Below are 14,816 nucleotides of genomic sequence, written 5' to 3'. Positions count from 1 at the left end.
TAGTCTAGACAAAAAACTTTTTTTGGCCGGAACAATTTTTTTTATATTATTTGGTTTAAACTCGATAAAAAAGGCCTGATGTTTTTTTTGTAAAGTTGATATTTTCCGAGTTATGAATTTTTGAATGTCAGAATATACATGAAGATCGCTATTTTCTATGTATATATTTCATACATAATTAAAATATAAAATCTTTTCATAGAAAAAAGAAAAAATTCTTTGGTGTAATTCATTAAATGTAATTTACTAGTTTAATAACTAACTTTATTTGCAACAATATATAAATGCAGATGTTACCGGAGAATAGAATGTTATTATAAAAATGTTGAAGAAAGGTAATATGAATGCTGAACGATAAAATGTAAAAATGTTTGAACAATAATGATATCAATTCTCTTCTGTCTCCCTCACATCTTTGAATTCACCTATAATCTTACCAGCAAATTCCTTCTTACTTCTCTTTATCTGCTCTTTATATTGAGCTCGAATTCTTTTAAACTCTTCCTCGCCTCATTCATCTCTTGTCCATCTATTCAACGCTTCCTTATACTCTACTCTTTTCCTCCAGCATTCCTCATTCTTACCAGACACCCTTATACTCCTACTAATCATACCATCTTTCATCACCTCTATCATATCGTTCCACTCATTAATCTCCCCCACTCTTCTTCCACTCTTTTCCTATATTCTACAATTACTCTCTGGCTCCAATCTATATTCTCCTTATATTCCATTGCCACCCTATCCGCTTTCAACATCACCTCCAAGGGCAGATGGTCTGAGTCTGTCATAGCTTGGATTCTGAAGCTCTGTACTTCTTCCCAACCTCTACTGTTAACAAATGCATAATCTATAACAGATTTGCCCTTTCCTATAAAAGTGAATTGCCCAGTTTCATCCCCTTCGCACGATCCATTTGGTATATTCAAACCATTTTTCAAATACTTCCCTGATTGTCTATAAACCTATTCCTTGAGATCCTGTCCCCTCTTTCATCGCTTATGTTCACCCTCATGTTAAAGTCTCCTAATGTTATAATACTACTATCCTTAATTGTTTCTATTTCTTGTAATTTTTCGTTTTTCCCTCATTGAAGCACACAAAAATAATTAACCATTCTCCTTCACCTTCTACACCCTCTATCAACAATACTCCACCATCTGATTCTTTCACTTGCGCATTTCTATAATTTTTTGCTTGCTCTTCCCCGGTTTCCTTTTCTTGCAACATTAAATATAATCCAACTATAGTTATATTGTATTTTTTCCTTAACAAATTCCACCCACGTTTCACAGTAAAATTATCTCATAACCCCCAAAAAAAAAACAGAATATTTTGTCTATATTTATTAAACCTGCTACATTCCACGCCAAAATGTTTATGTTATTTGCCCTTCCTGCGTCCCTATTACTATCTTCATCTGTTGCTCTAGTCCCTCCGGAAGGCCTTCCCCCTTTCCTTCCTCGCAACCTGTTCAAACAAAACATATAGTCGCTTCAATTTTGGATTATAATGTTACAAGTGTAGAGTGTGTCCAACTTTTATTACTATAATACCGACTGCTTTACGAATTTTAAATAAATTATACAATAGTAGCATTGACAAGTTTATCTAATATGATTTTTAAAAAACTAATCCAATAATCCATTTAAAAATTAATAAAAAAAGTACAGAAGTTTTCATTGGGGTAGTTTTAGTTAAATGTATTTATACCTTGCTTACTTTTGCTGTACTTTGCTTGAGTTGATAATTAACTGTTTACTTTAAATTAAGTGAATCCCATACTTAATTTTATGACATCAATAACAAATTAAACCTCTAATATGAAATATTCTCAATTTTTACCCACCACACACTACCTCAAATTAATGAGGGAAAATTGTTGCTGTTGTCACACCCCCGCCGGGAATCGAACCCGGGCTCTTTGGCTTTACGCGCCAATGCTCTGACCAATAAGCTACGATTAATTTGAGGAAGTGTGTAGTGGGTAAAAATTGAGAATATTTCATATTAAAACTAACTCACTTCGGGAAGATTTCTACATTGTATGTATAAATATATAACGTAACGACGGTTTTACATGATTGGTAATTTTAATTAATAATTAATTCAGTAATACAACAGGTATTTACTTAAACAGGTAATCAAGTCATGGTTGGTGGTTGAGTCAGACACCCATTTTATAAAAATTACTGTAATAATTTATTCGTCAATTAAGGAAAATAATAAATTACCTTGAANGTAATTTAGATAGATGACATTACAAATGAAAATTGAACAGAAACCTTTATAAAAAGCATCATCCTCTCAATGCAGATCAATATACCTTAAAAGTTAACAAAACCAATTACGTTGATAAAAGCGTTACAATAATCTTCACCAGGAGGTAGTTCCACCAACACATAGGGTTTCTTACCGGTTATCCGTTAAGGGTAGGGTCTTTTTGTTAGCGCGTTCCCGAGTCAACTGTCCGCGATTAGAGAGGTTTTGGAGAAAAATTCTGTTTGAATGTGAACCCCTTACAACAGAAACTTAATGACGATTTAACGGATTCTGAAGATGTCTAATAAACTCTTATACTTTTTATTTTTTTTATATTTATTTTCATGATTAACTTTGAAAATTTTCATTTATTGTACTCTAACTTTTGTCTTCTGCGTTATGTACATTCTAATTGTGTTATTTAAATATGTTCGCATTGAAAAAGTGATTTTATTCAGTTGAAAACTAATACTAGATATGCCAGTAAAACTTATTAATGTTACTGCAATTTATTCAAGCTTCATGAGGCAATTGATAGTATAATAATAAAAGAGAAATCCACTCTACAAATTGTTTAAATAGATAGAAAGATGCACAAACAGAGGACTCTTCTCAGGCATGAAGGTCTAGTCAGAGACATATTAGAGGCAGAAACAGGAGTTAGGAGGGGTAGAGGTAGACCTAGATTAGATTACTGTTCGGAAATAGTTAAGGATATCTGTTGCTCTAGCTTTAGGGAAATGCGAAAATTAGAGCAGGATAGGAAAGACTGGAGGTGCGAGTCCAACCAGTCTTAGGACTGATGATGATGATGAATCCTAAACCAGCAAAATTAAACTAAAGCGACTACAGTTTTGCGAATAAAAGGAATAAGTTTGTTGTTTTAAGAATTATTTAATGGAAAATAAGAAGTTGCCTCAAACACTTTTAACATTTTTTGTGGTAGTAACTTAAGTTTTGACTGAATTCAAACATTTTTCTTCATTGGGAAAAAACCAAGATAACGGAGAGATGGTTATCTGTGACAAAAATGCGATAGAGTTAAAAAAATTTATTTTTGCTCCTCTACTAACATCAAATTGATATCAAAACAAAAAAATTTACAAGTAAAAATACAAAACTGCAATTTATACCCAAAAAAAATTTGAATAATATAAATAAATATCTTATCATTTCTTAATGTCTGTACAATTTATCTAATCGTTTAACGAATTGATTTATATATTTCTAAAATTTAACAAATTGTATTACACGAGTGCTACTGATCAATATGTTTAGCGTTTTTACCATATTTGCCCTACTTACAGTTTTTGACAGGTAAATCGTTATTATTATTGTACACAATAAGGTATTAATTATGCACGTTTAAGAGGGTCTTGGGCAAGTAGTTATACGTTTCCTGACAATTTTTTGTTTGGGACGGCAACATCAGCTTACCAAATCGAGGGAGCATGGAACGAAAGCGGTAGGAACAAATTTCAGTTTCTCATATAATGCACGAAATTAATCAGCCCATTAAGGCTTATCGAGTCTCGATATTGACACAAATTATAACGAAAAGTTGTTCTTCTGGTTCAATTTACGATACTTGAGAAAATAGTATCGCTTTAAGTGGCTTAGCTATTTTTAATTCAAATTTGCATTTCATATTTTTAAGGAAAAGGTGAAAGCACCTGGGATTGGCATACTCATAACCACCCAGAATTGGTCGCTGATGGAAGCAATGGTGACATAGCATGCGATTCTTACCACAAATACGAAGAGGATATCGAACTTCTTAAGTATTTAGGAGTAGATTTTTATAGATTTTCTTTATCATGGTCAAGAATCTTCCCAAGTGGACACCCTTATAATGTTAATTACGAAGGCGTTAATCACTACAACAAGATCCTTAATTTACTTGTGGCCAATAACATTAGCGCCATGGTTACTCTATTTCATTGGGATCTTCCACAAAGACTTATGGAGTTAGGAGGATTGACAAACCCTAGATTTGTCACCTATTATACTGAATACGCAAGAACGGCTTTTGAACATTTCGGTGATCGAGTTAAATATTGGTTAACTTTTAATGAACCTTTTCAAACTTGTGTGTATTCCTATGGCGATAAAAGAATGGCTCCTGCTCTACAAATGCCAGGAATTGCCGACTATCTCTGCGGCCATAATCTACTTAAAGCTCATGCTGCTGTTTATCATTTATATAATACAACATACAAATCAAAATACAAAGGTTTGTAAAATAAAAAAAAAACATATCATAAGAAGACCTAACTGTTATATTTGTTTGTTTAGGTAAAATCGCTATCTCGATAAATGCTGAGTGGCTTGAGCCAAAAAGCATAGGCGATGAGGCAGCTGCAGAAAGAGTACGCCAATTTTGGGTAATGAACAAAAACTAACCAACATAACATATGATAAATGTGTCTAACTCGGGTTATATTTTCAGTATGGTATGTACTTTCATCCAATTTTTTCATCTGAAGGAGATTATCCTCAAGTTGTAAAAGAAAATGTAGGGTATCGTAGCTCTTTGGAAGGTTATAAACGGTCGAGGCTTCCACAGTTCACCCAAGATGAAATTAATTATATTAAGGGTACTGCTGATTTTATGGGTTTAAATCACTACAGTACATATGTGGGCAGCGATTCTGGAAATACTAGTCTAGAAACTTCTTATTACAACGATTATCATGCCAACATTTTATCTACTAGTAATTCGGCACGAAATGATTTAGTAGAGGTTAGATGATGTACACGATATTTCTTTGTTTAATTTACAAAATTTCAAACTTATAGGTAGACGTACACGTATGTATACATGGCGTCCACGAAATAATGTTATCGGAAGCAGGAACTAACCCGAATTTAGATAATTGCGAATTTTATTTCTATTTAATTAACTTTACTCCTTGTTTCACGAGAGGCACTTCTTTTTCTGTGATAAAACTCTAAATTATTTCTTTTCTATTTTTCTTTTTACACAGTTCAACGTGCATGCTTACATTTATGAAATCCATTTACTGCCTTAGGTTGCTCCGTGGGGTTTCAGAAAAGTGTTGGTATGGTTAAAAAATACGTTTAATGATCCTGAGATATTTGTGACAGAAAATGGATATTGCGATCTTGGTGATATGGACGACAAACGGAGAATTTCATATTATGGCGTAAGTACTTTACACTCACCATATGCCTAGAAGACGTTGAAATAAGTATAGGTATCAGATTCATAGTGTACCTACTCACCCTAAACTAATTTTGTAGCAATATCTTGAAGCTCTCTTGGAAGCCATTTATATTGATAATGTCACTGTTTTTGCCTACACAACCTGGAGTTTAATGGATAATTATGAATGGAATTTGGGATATACGTAAGAAATTTAAATAAAAACTCAGTAAATAATGTCTGCCTAAAAAATTTAAATAAAACAAAATTTTCCTTTTATCAGCGTCTACTAACTTTCCGTCAATCAAGTATTTATCCGTACTGATTGTGATAGTGGAAACTCACAATGTATTTCTTCATTCCTCTTCTTTCAGATATAAATATGGAATATATTATGTAAATTTTTCTGATCCCAACCGTCCTAGAATTCCAAAATCGTCAGCACATTTCATTAAAAACGTTTATGGAAATAGAACAGTAGTGAGCTACGACAAAATTGATTAAAGATGAGTGTCTACTTGTTAAGGTTCAAAAATTTCTGTATAAGCACTAATTTTTATAAGATGAATAAATATGCATGCGCTTCATTTATTTATAATTAAACTTATTGCTTACAAGACTATTAAAGGAACACTACAATCGTCAAAACTTTATGTATGTTACTATAAGTATATATAACACTTAAGATATTTTACTTTTAATATCGTTTTATATTTATTGTATTGATATACAAAATTAATTTAATTTCTGAACTTATTGACTCCAATAAAAAAAAAAAAAAACGAAATGGTGTGCTGAGGCCCATGGTTAAAGTAAAGCTTTAACGGACAAGTAGAAAAGCGAATCGCAACAAAATTTTTACTTTAAGTTTTACGGGCAGATTGTTAATGTACTTGACCGACTTAAAAACCTGCCCGTAAAATTTGAAGTAACAATTTTGTTGCGATTAGTTTTTCCTCTTGTCCGTTGACATTCGTTTTTCCACTTGTCCATTGAAACATGTCCCAGCACACATTTCGTTCTTACAGGCTTACTGCAAATTACGATTTGGTTTTTACACAGACCGCAAATAGAGGTAATGATGTCCAGCCACGTGGAGAGCAGAGGTAAGAAAACAACAGCTGAGCACAGCACACGCCGCCGGGACTCTAGCGGACTCCCCACTCTTCGCGCGGTTGCGCATTATATCTATCTAATACAGTCGTTGTCCTCTCTCCTCCGCAGTCAGTCTTTCCCTCTCTCCGCCGCTACCCTCCACGCGGCCGTAACACTTTTTCATGACAGAAAAAATCGTAATATCTCGTCTATATAGAAGTTTCACTTCAAAAATTTCTGAGGAAAGGACCACTTTTAAATTTAATTTAATCAATTGGAAGAAATTTACTCAACCTACAAAATTTCCAAATAGCCTCTGAGCATTAAACAATAAGACTGTCAGATAGAATGATAATGATTCAACAAGAAGTGGTCCTGGAATATATATGGGGAACATGATTATTAAAAATTGTCCGTCAAAAGTAACCAAAGCCAACAGCCAAAACTTCACTTTGAAATATTCTCGCAGTTTCAAATAATCGCTAATTTTTGTACGGCATTACAGGTTCTACTATTTTAGATCCAGGATACTTACGAAAGATGTTTACACTTCTAAAGAATTTTTCAACTCACAGGAGTGTCACAAACTCATATCCTCTGATAAAAACCACCCTAATCTAAAAAATCTAAGGGGCTTAATAACAAAAAAGTATCATTATCAGTATTAAATAATACAACTTAACAATTTAAAAATAGCTCCCGGCAAATAAACTCTAAAGAAGAAGTATCAAGATTAGCCAGAGACTAGTCAGTCATGAGTAAAACTCTCAAAATCCAAACACTCAAAATGTATCAGATATAAAATCAACACTAAATAAAACGAAATATTTATGAATTATAAATAATCGAGTATTTACTGAAAAAATTACTATATTAAAAAGGAAAAGGGCAACCCAATAATACTTATCTCAAAAACTTTAGATGAAAGTGGATATCTATTACCCATAACAAAATCGAGTCACTTACGCACAACTCAACGTCTTCTTTCGATGAAAATGCGTTCTCATCGTAAGCTAGACAGGAGTAGACGTCCTGAATCGAGTGTAGCCAGGAAATGCCACAACAAATAAACAAGCTGTACCGCAACTACGTCACCAATATTATCAAATGCATGAGACGAACAAGGAACAGATCACATACGAATTCTACAAAGTAACGGAATTTTCCGTAGGAAAAACACTTAACACTTCCTGTTTATTGAACGATGTGCTTCAAGCTTAAGGAGATCGTATAGAGAGTGCAGGATGACGTTTCTGGTAACTTCCCACCTAATCTTTAGCAAAAATTACCTTTTTGTTCCTTGAATAAGGGATAGATTTATTACTTTTTCCCAAATCCATTTGCAATCTGATGTGCCTTAAAATGTAATAAATACATATCAGTTGCTTTCTCGAGGTAACTTCTTAATGCGAGTTTTTCCTTGTCAATAAATATTTGTCTATTTTTGATGTAGTTATTCTAACAAAAGACTACTTTTAATCCATATGAAGCATATCCAGACTTCTATGGGGTAGGTTAATTAGGTGGTAAACCAGCCGCGAAATAAATTAGTCTACCATCCCCAAATCGCTTTTTAATTTTTAAACACAAGGTCTAAGCCCAAAACTGAGGGGAAAGTCGCGTTTCCGGTGACTAAGCGAGAAGGGAAAACGGTTTCTCGTAGTCAGCCAACTCCGATAACCAACTACCCTCGGTCTCTTTTACCGCCACCAGGCTGTACTATTTGAACTGGGGATCTCTGTTAGCAGCTGCGTTCACTGCTAATATTTGAAGGCGATCATGTCAGTACCAATATTTTTCCTATACTTTTTATGTAATTACCCACTCATCAAGACGTGCTGATGAGATCAAACACAACCGAAAATTTGCTTTCTAAAAGTAACCTTGTTTGGAAATTGTATTTAAATCTAAAAGTGACATTACAATCGCCTCTGAATAAGTATCAATTTTTATAGCATTTACTTCGGTATTTGTGCTAATATTAAAATATGTTTAACGTATACTTAAAAATGTTTTTCTGTTGTATTAAAAAAAAAATAATAAATTGCACTTTATATTTCCAGACAATATGAAACAATGCAATAAATACCTTATCATTCTTTAATTTACGTGTAATTTATCTAATCGATTAGGGATTGGGCTATATATTTCTAAAATTCAATAAACTGCAGTAGATGAATGTTATTGTTCAATATGTTCAGAGTCGTTACCATATTTGCCCTTTTTGCGGTTTTTGACAGGTAACAAGTTACTATCATTGCGTACAATAGAGGGGACTAATTATGTATATTATTTAAGAGGGTGCTGGGCAACTAGCTATAGGTTTCCCGACAATTTCTTGTTTGGCTCTGCAACATCAGCATACCAAATTGAAGGGGCATGGAACGAAAGTGGTAAGAAATTTTAATTTTTACAAAACATCAAATCAACGGTATTTCGAGGCTTACGGTGTTTTGATATTCATATAAATTATAATGAAAAGTCTGTCTTTTAGTTCAACTCACTACAGTTGAGAACATTTCAGTTTAGTTGGCTTAACTATATTTAATTCACAGATGCATTTCATATTTTTAAGGGAAGGGTGAAAGCACCTGGGATAGGCATACTCATACCCATCCAGAAATGATCATTGACGGAAGCAATGGTGACATAGCATGCGATTCTTATCATAAATACGAAGAGGATATCGAACTTCTTAAATATTTAGGAGTAGATTTTTATAGATTTTCTTTATCGTGGACAAGAATCTTCCCAAGTGGATTTCCAGACGATATTAATTACGAAGGCATCAATCACTACAACAAGATCCTAAATTTACTTGTAGCTAATAATATTACGGCTATGGTTACTCTGTTTCATTGGGATCTTCCACAAGGCCTTATGGCGGTAGGAGGAATGCTCAATCCTAGGTTTGTCACCTTCTATACTGAATACGCAAGAACGGCTTTTGAACATTTTGGCGATCGAGTTCAATATTGGTTAACTTTTAATGAACCTTTTCAAACTTGTGTGTTTGCGTATGGAGATTTAATGTTGGCTCCTGCACTAGGAATCTCAGGGATTGCGGACTATCTCTGTGGACATAATCTACTGAAAGCTCATGCAGCGGTTTATCATTTATACAATACGACATACAGACCAAAATTTAAAGGTTTGTCAAATAATTAAATGCACGTCAAAAGAAGACTGCACCAATTTATTTCATTTGGTTTCTGTAATTTAGGTAAAATTGGTATCTCAATAAGTGCTGACTGGTTTGAACCAAATACTACGGATGATGAGGTAGCTGCAGAAAGAATACGGCAATTTTGGGTAATGAACAAACATTAACCAACATAACATAAGACAAACATAATACGAAGTATGTAGAAGTGTTTAAACAATGCTATATTTTCAGTATGGTATGTACATTCAACCAGTTTTTTCATCTAAAGGGGATTATCCTGATGTTGTAAAAGAATATATTGCTTATCATAGTTCTTTAGAAGGTTATAAACAATCGAGGCTTCCACAGTTTACTCCGGATGAAATAAACTACATAAAAGGAACTTATGATTTTATGGGTTTAAATCACTATAGTACGTATATGGCTAGCGAAGCTCCAAACATTAGTCTGGAAACATCTTACTACAATGATTATCAGGTCAGCCTATCGTCTGCTGGCGATTCGATAGCGAATGATTCCAACGGTTTACTTGAGGTTAGATATCATACACAATACTTGCATAGCATTAACATTTCTTTTACTGTCCATTTCTTTCCCTTAGTTTGGATATGACTAAGCAAAATATCTAGGCACTTAAGATGTGTAAACGAATTTTTTGCGATAACCGCTTCAATTATTTACAATCGTTTGTCATTTCTTTTGGCACCGTGAAATTTTTCATTTGCTGAAATAGAGGTATCAAAAAATAAGAATGAATTACACTATATTCTGGCCCAGGCCGAATACATGTATCTACATGTGATTGTTGTGTTTTTTTGTATTATTCGATCCATTTTTCATCTTTCAGCATTATATCCCAAGTAGTTGTATATTCTTAAAGAAGGCCCCTGCAATGCGCATTGAAAAGGCAAAAATCCTTGTACCTATTTCGTTTTGATGATAAAGGGGATTATTTGTAGCTAATTCAAAAATAGTAAAAAACCGTTAAACCAACTTTTTCGGTACTTTAAATATCAAAATATCTTCTTCTATTTTGTCTAGAAAAATAGTTATTCCCAACAGAAATTAAACGTTTTTTGTGGTGGTTTAGCATCCGCTGTTATAAAGTTGTTTTTATTTCATTTTTGATCAAATACTATAGTTATGAAAAAATGAAAATGTAAAAATAATTGATAACAGAAAGTTCCAAAAAATCTTTTAAAACAAATTTTTTTTCCGAATGGGATGTACAATAAATTTCAGAAATGTGAACATGTGAATGTGAATAATTTAAAATGATGAAAAAAAATGTGAAAATAAAACCATTTACTGCTTTAGATTGTACCGTGGGGTTTTAGAAAATTGTTGGTATGGTTGAAAGATACGTATGATGATCCTGACATCTTTGTGACAGAAAATGGGATAAATGACTTGGATGACGTCATTGACGACAAAAGGAGAATTTCATATTATGGCGTAAGTATTTTACCGTCACCACATGCATCAAAAAGGTTGAAATAATTATGGATACCAGATTCATGGCATACCTACTCACTGTAAACTAATTTTGTAGCAATATCTTGAAGCTCTCTTGGAAGCCATTTATATTGATAATGTCAACGTTATTGCCTACACGATTTGGAGTTTAATGGATAATTATGAATGGTATTTAGGATATACGTAAGGAATATAAACAATAATTCAGTAAACAAAATTAACCTAAAAGTTAAAGTAAAACAAAAATTTGCTTGTTTATTATTTATATATACTGTTTTTTATAGTAATAGCTCACAATGAACTTCTTCTTTTTTTTTTCTTTCAGATCTAAATATGGAATTTATTATGTAAATTTTTCTGATCCTGACCGGCCTAGAATTCCAAAGTCGTCAGCACATTTCATTAGAAACGTATTTGGAAATAGAACAGTAGTGAGTTACGACAAAGTTGATTAAAGATGGTAACTGCTTCATAAGATTCAAATAATATCTGTATATTACAATATGCTTCTAGATGTCAGTTTTCCTCAAGATAAATACACTTATATTTTATTTATTTGTCATTCAACCAATTACTTACAAGACAAATAAAGTAACACTAGATAGAGGAAATAAAATATTTTGTTTTTCAACTAATGTGCATTTTTATATTATGTCTTTAACGTTTACATATGTAGCTTACCACAATTTGCATTATACATATATAAAGTATGTTTTATTGTCTCCACTGTCCTCCTTCAAACTGGGATATTATAAACTGGGATCTGTTAGGAAACATCTAATTGGCCCAGTCCTTAATAAATCAGTCAAAGAACTGACCGACAATTCTTTTCCAACCGAATTTTTTTTTGGACCAAATTTGAGAGAAAAGGCAAAAAACGTTAAATTTCTAGAGAAAGCTAGTCAAGATCTCCGCTCGGCTTCCACATCTTTTCGTGATTCGGGTCAACCTTCTCTTACCACTGGTCGTCCAGAAAAAAGGTGGAAGGGAAGCAAGTACGTCTAGGGTCTCTATTTTTTTAAACAGGTATCGCCCATCTTACCCGAGGAAGAAGGTAAGATACTTCAAAAGGCGCAATCTTCTCAAACAGTACCGAGCGGCATGGCCTAGAGGTCTAGACCATAGCTTAGCATTCGGGAGAACGCCGGTTCGATTCCTGGTCCGTCTGCCTTGGTCCAAGTTTTTCTGTGGTTTCCTTGGATCACTTAGGCAAATGCTGAGGCAGTAATATTCCCCAGATAAATACAGACCAAAATTTAAAGGTTTGTCAAATAATTAAATGCACGTCAAAAGAAGACTGCACCAATTTATTTCATTTGGTTTCTGTAATTTAGGTAAAATTGGTATCTCAATAAGTGCTGACTGGTTTGAACCAAATACTACGGATGATGAGGTAGCTGCAGAAAGAATACGGCAATTTTGGGTAATGAACAAACATTAACCAACATAACATAAGACAAACATAATACGAAGTATGTAGAAGTGTTTAAACAATGCTATATTTTCAGTATGGTATGTACATTCAACCAGTTTTTTCATCTAAAGGGGATTATCCTGATGTTGTAAAAGAATATATTGCTTATCATAGTTCTTTAGAAGGTTATAAACAATCGAGGCTTCCACAGTTTACTCCGGATGAAATAAACTACATAAAAGGAACTTATGATTTTATGGGTTTAAATCACTATAGTACGTATATGGCTAGCGAAGCTCCAAACATTAGTCTGGAAACATCTTACTACAATGATTATCAGGTCAGCCTATCGTCTGCTGGCGATTCGATAGCGAATGATTCCAACGGTTTACTTNAAGGAGATCGGGCTGAAACTATAGCTACAAGCTATCCAAGGATGGTACTATAGAATGTCACCTCAAGGTAGGCCTAGTGGCGTCATCTCTTGGTTAGGCCGGAAACTTATCAATCCACCCTCGTATTATGTCTTTAACGTTTACATATGTAGCTTACCACAATTTGCATTGTACATATACAATGTATGTTTTATTGTCTCCACTGTCGGACCTCCTTCCAACTGGGATATTAGGAACTTCTATTTCTTTAAACAGGTATCGCCCATCTTACCCGAGGAAGAAGGTAAGATACTTCAAAGGGAGCAATCTTCTCAAACAGAACTCACAGAACAAACGCCACTCATCCAGAAAACAGTACAGGTCGGTTCAGTGACCTATACGGGATGATTAAATTTTTACGTGGATTGAACTATATCGAAATAAGTGCATTTTTTTGTCCTTACGGTTATTTTTGTGCTATTAAAATAAGCGACAATTAGAATTATTATCCTGGTCTTCTCAGTTTGCACTGGTAACTTTAAGCAAGTGAAGACGGGCTAATGCCAAAGAACCTCACTCACATCTTTTGGGATATAGAAACCAATTTTCTGTTCTTAAAATTTAGGGAGCTAACGGTTCTTCTTACCCTAAAATATGATCAGTGAGTATTAAAAACTCTGCTTCTTATTTAACCTGTTGTGTTTTCTGAAAAGGGGGATATGTCAGTACTGTTAAGAAATCTGCGCACTATTCCGCATATATCAAGGATTACAGATTTCTGTAGACTTATGTACGTAAACTTATGCAGTTTCAACTCGGCTAGGCTAGCGTGTAATGTTTTAGGTATAACGCCTATTGATGATATTATTATTGGAATAATTCGAACTGTGTTCTGATTCCACATGTCTTTTATTTCATATGCTAATGGAATATATTTTTGAATTTTCTCAATATGTTTTTGTTTTCTAACACATTTTGTGGTTTGTATTTGTAGTAGGGCTCTATCTGATCTATGAGTTTAAACTTTTTGGCTAACAGCGAGTATATCTGTTTAGCAACATTATTATGCCTGTCGAGGTATTGTCGGCTAGCTAAAAATGAGCAACCACCAGTGATGTGGTCAATTGTTTCGCGAGATGTGTTGCATGCTCGGCATGTGTCTGATGAAATTGTGGGATTTTTAATAATATATTTTTCATAGTTTTTTGTTTTTATTATTTTGTCCTGAATCGCTATCATGAATCCCTCAGTTTCTGAGAATATGTTTCCTTTTTTTAACCACATATTAGAAGCTTCTGTATCTACATGTTCCTGCTGTTGTTGGTTCGGGTATTTTCCATGAAGCACTTTTGATTTCCACATTTCAATTTTTAATTTTTCTTTCATAATTTTGTTCTCAGGATTAAAATCTACATCATTAAGGTTTAGTGATGTACCAGAGGTTGAAATGACACAGATTGAATTATGTAATGAACTATCAGCACTTCTTGCTCTAAAATATGACCGCAAATTAATAATCTGTTTGTAATGTAGATTTTTAATATCAATTATTCCTCTTCCACCTAATTGTCTTTTGATTGTAAACCTTTCAACAGCAGAGTGTATGTGGTGCATGTTGTATTTGTTGCACTTAGTTCTAGTTAGCCTATTAAGTGAGTCTAAATCAGTATCAGACCAACGAATTATCCCGAAGGAGTAAGTGAGTACCGGTATGGCATATGTGTTAATAGCTTTAACTTTGTTTCTACCTGATAGAAGTGTTTTAAGTATTTTGTTTAACCTAGTTGTGTATTTGTTAGTTAATTCTGATTTAATTTTAGTATGATCTATATTTCGACTTTGATTATAGCCCAAGTACCTATA

General features: G+C 33.5%; 2 protein-coding genes and 1 long non-coding RNA gene across 4 annotated transcripts; all 3 read left to right on the top strand.

The window, feature by feature from the left end:
• The first annotated feature begins 3,500 nt into the window (after positions 1-3,500).
• On the top strand, positions 3,501-6,019 carry LOC112904441 (myrosinase 1-like). 2 transcript variants are annotated; one of them, XM_025974489.1, is made up of 8 exons: positions 3,501-3,579; positions 3,633-3,727; positions 3,920-4,495; positions 4,558-4,646; positions 4,712-5,005; positions 5,295-5,429; positions 5,527-5,633; positions 5,803-6,019. In XM_025974489.1, the coding sequence occupies exons 1-8, from the start codon at positions 3,533-3,535 to the stop codon at positions 5,930-5,932; spliced, it is 1,473 nt and encodes a 490-aa protein (XP_025830274.1). In that variant the 5' UTR covers positions 3,501-3,532; the 3' UTR covers positions 5,933-6,019. The 2 variants fall into 2 exon arrangements, with proteins under 2 accessions (XP_025830274.1, XP_025830275.1); XM_025974490.1 differs by lacking the exons at positions 5,295-5,429; positions 5,527-5,633; positions 5,803-6,019 and adding an exon at positions 5,062-5,232.
• Positions 6,020-8,676: 2,657 nt separating this feature from the next.
• On the top strand, positions 8,677-11,776 carry LOC112904440 (myrosinase 1-like). The gene is made up of 8 exons (XM_025974486.1): positions 8,677-8,763; positions 8,822-8,916; positions 9,099-9,674; positions 9,747-9,835; positions 9,921-10,223; positions 11,007-11,144; positions 11,242-11,348; positions 11,491-11,776. The coding sequence occupies exons 1-8, from the start codon at positions 8,702-8,704 to the stop codon at positions 11,618-11,620; spliced, it is 1,500 nt and encodes a 499-aa protein (XP_025830271.1). The 5' UTR covers positions 8,677-8,701; the 3' UTR covers positions 11,621-11,776.
• A 630-nt stretch (positions 11,777-12,406) lies between these two features.
• LOC112904442 lies at positions 12,407-12,798 on the top strand. Its single transcript, XR_003231120.1, has 3 exons — positions 12,407-12,427; positions 12,500-12,588; positions 12,674-12,798. It is a non-coding gene; the product is annotated as an uncharacterized LOC112904442 (long non-coding RNA).
• Positions 12,799-14,816: the final 2,018 nt, after the last annotated feature.

The sequence above is a fragment of the Agrilus planipennis genome, unplaced genomic scaffold (genome assembly GCF_000699045.2).
Source record: "Agrilus planipennis isolate EAB-ADULT unplaced genomic scaffold, Apla_2.0 scaffold44, whole genome shotgun sequence".
NCBI classification, from domain to species: Eukaryota; Metazoa; Arthropoda; class Insecta; order Coleoptera; family Buprestidae; genus Agrilus; species Agrilus planipennis.
The sequence above is the reverse complement of the archived record's forward strand: the minus strand, read 5'-3'. Positions and strand labels throughout refer to the sequence as shown.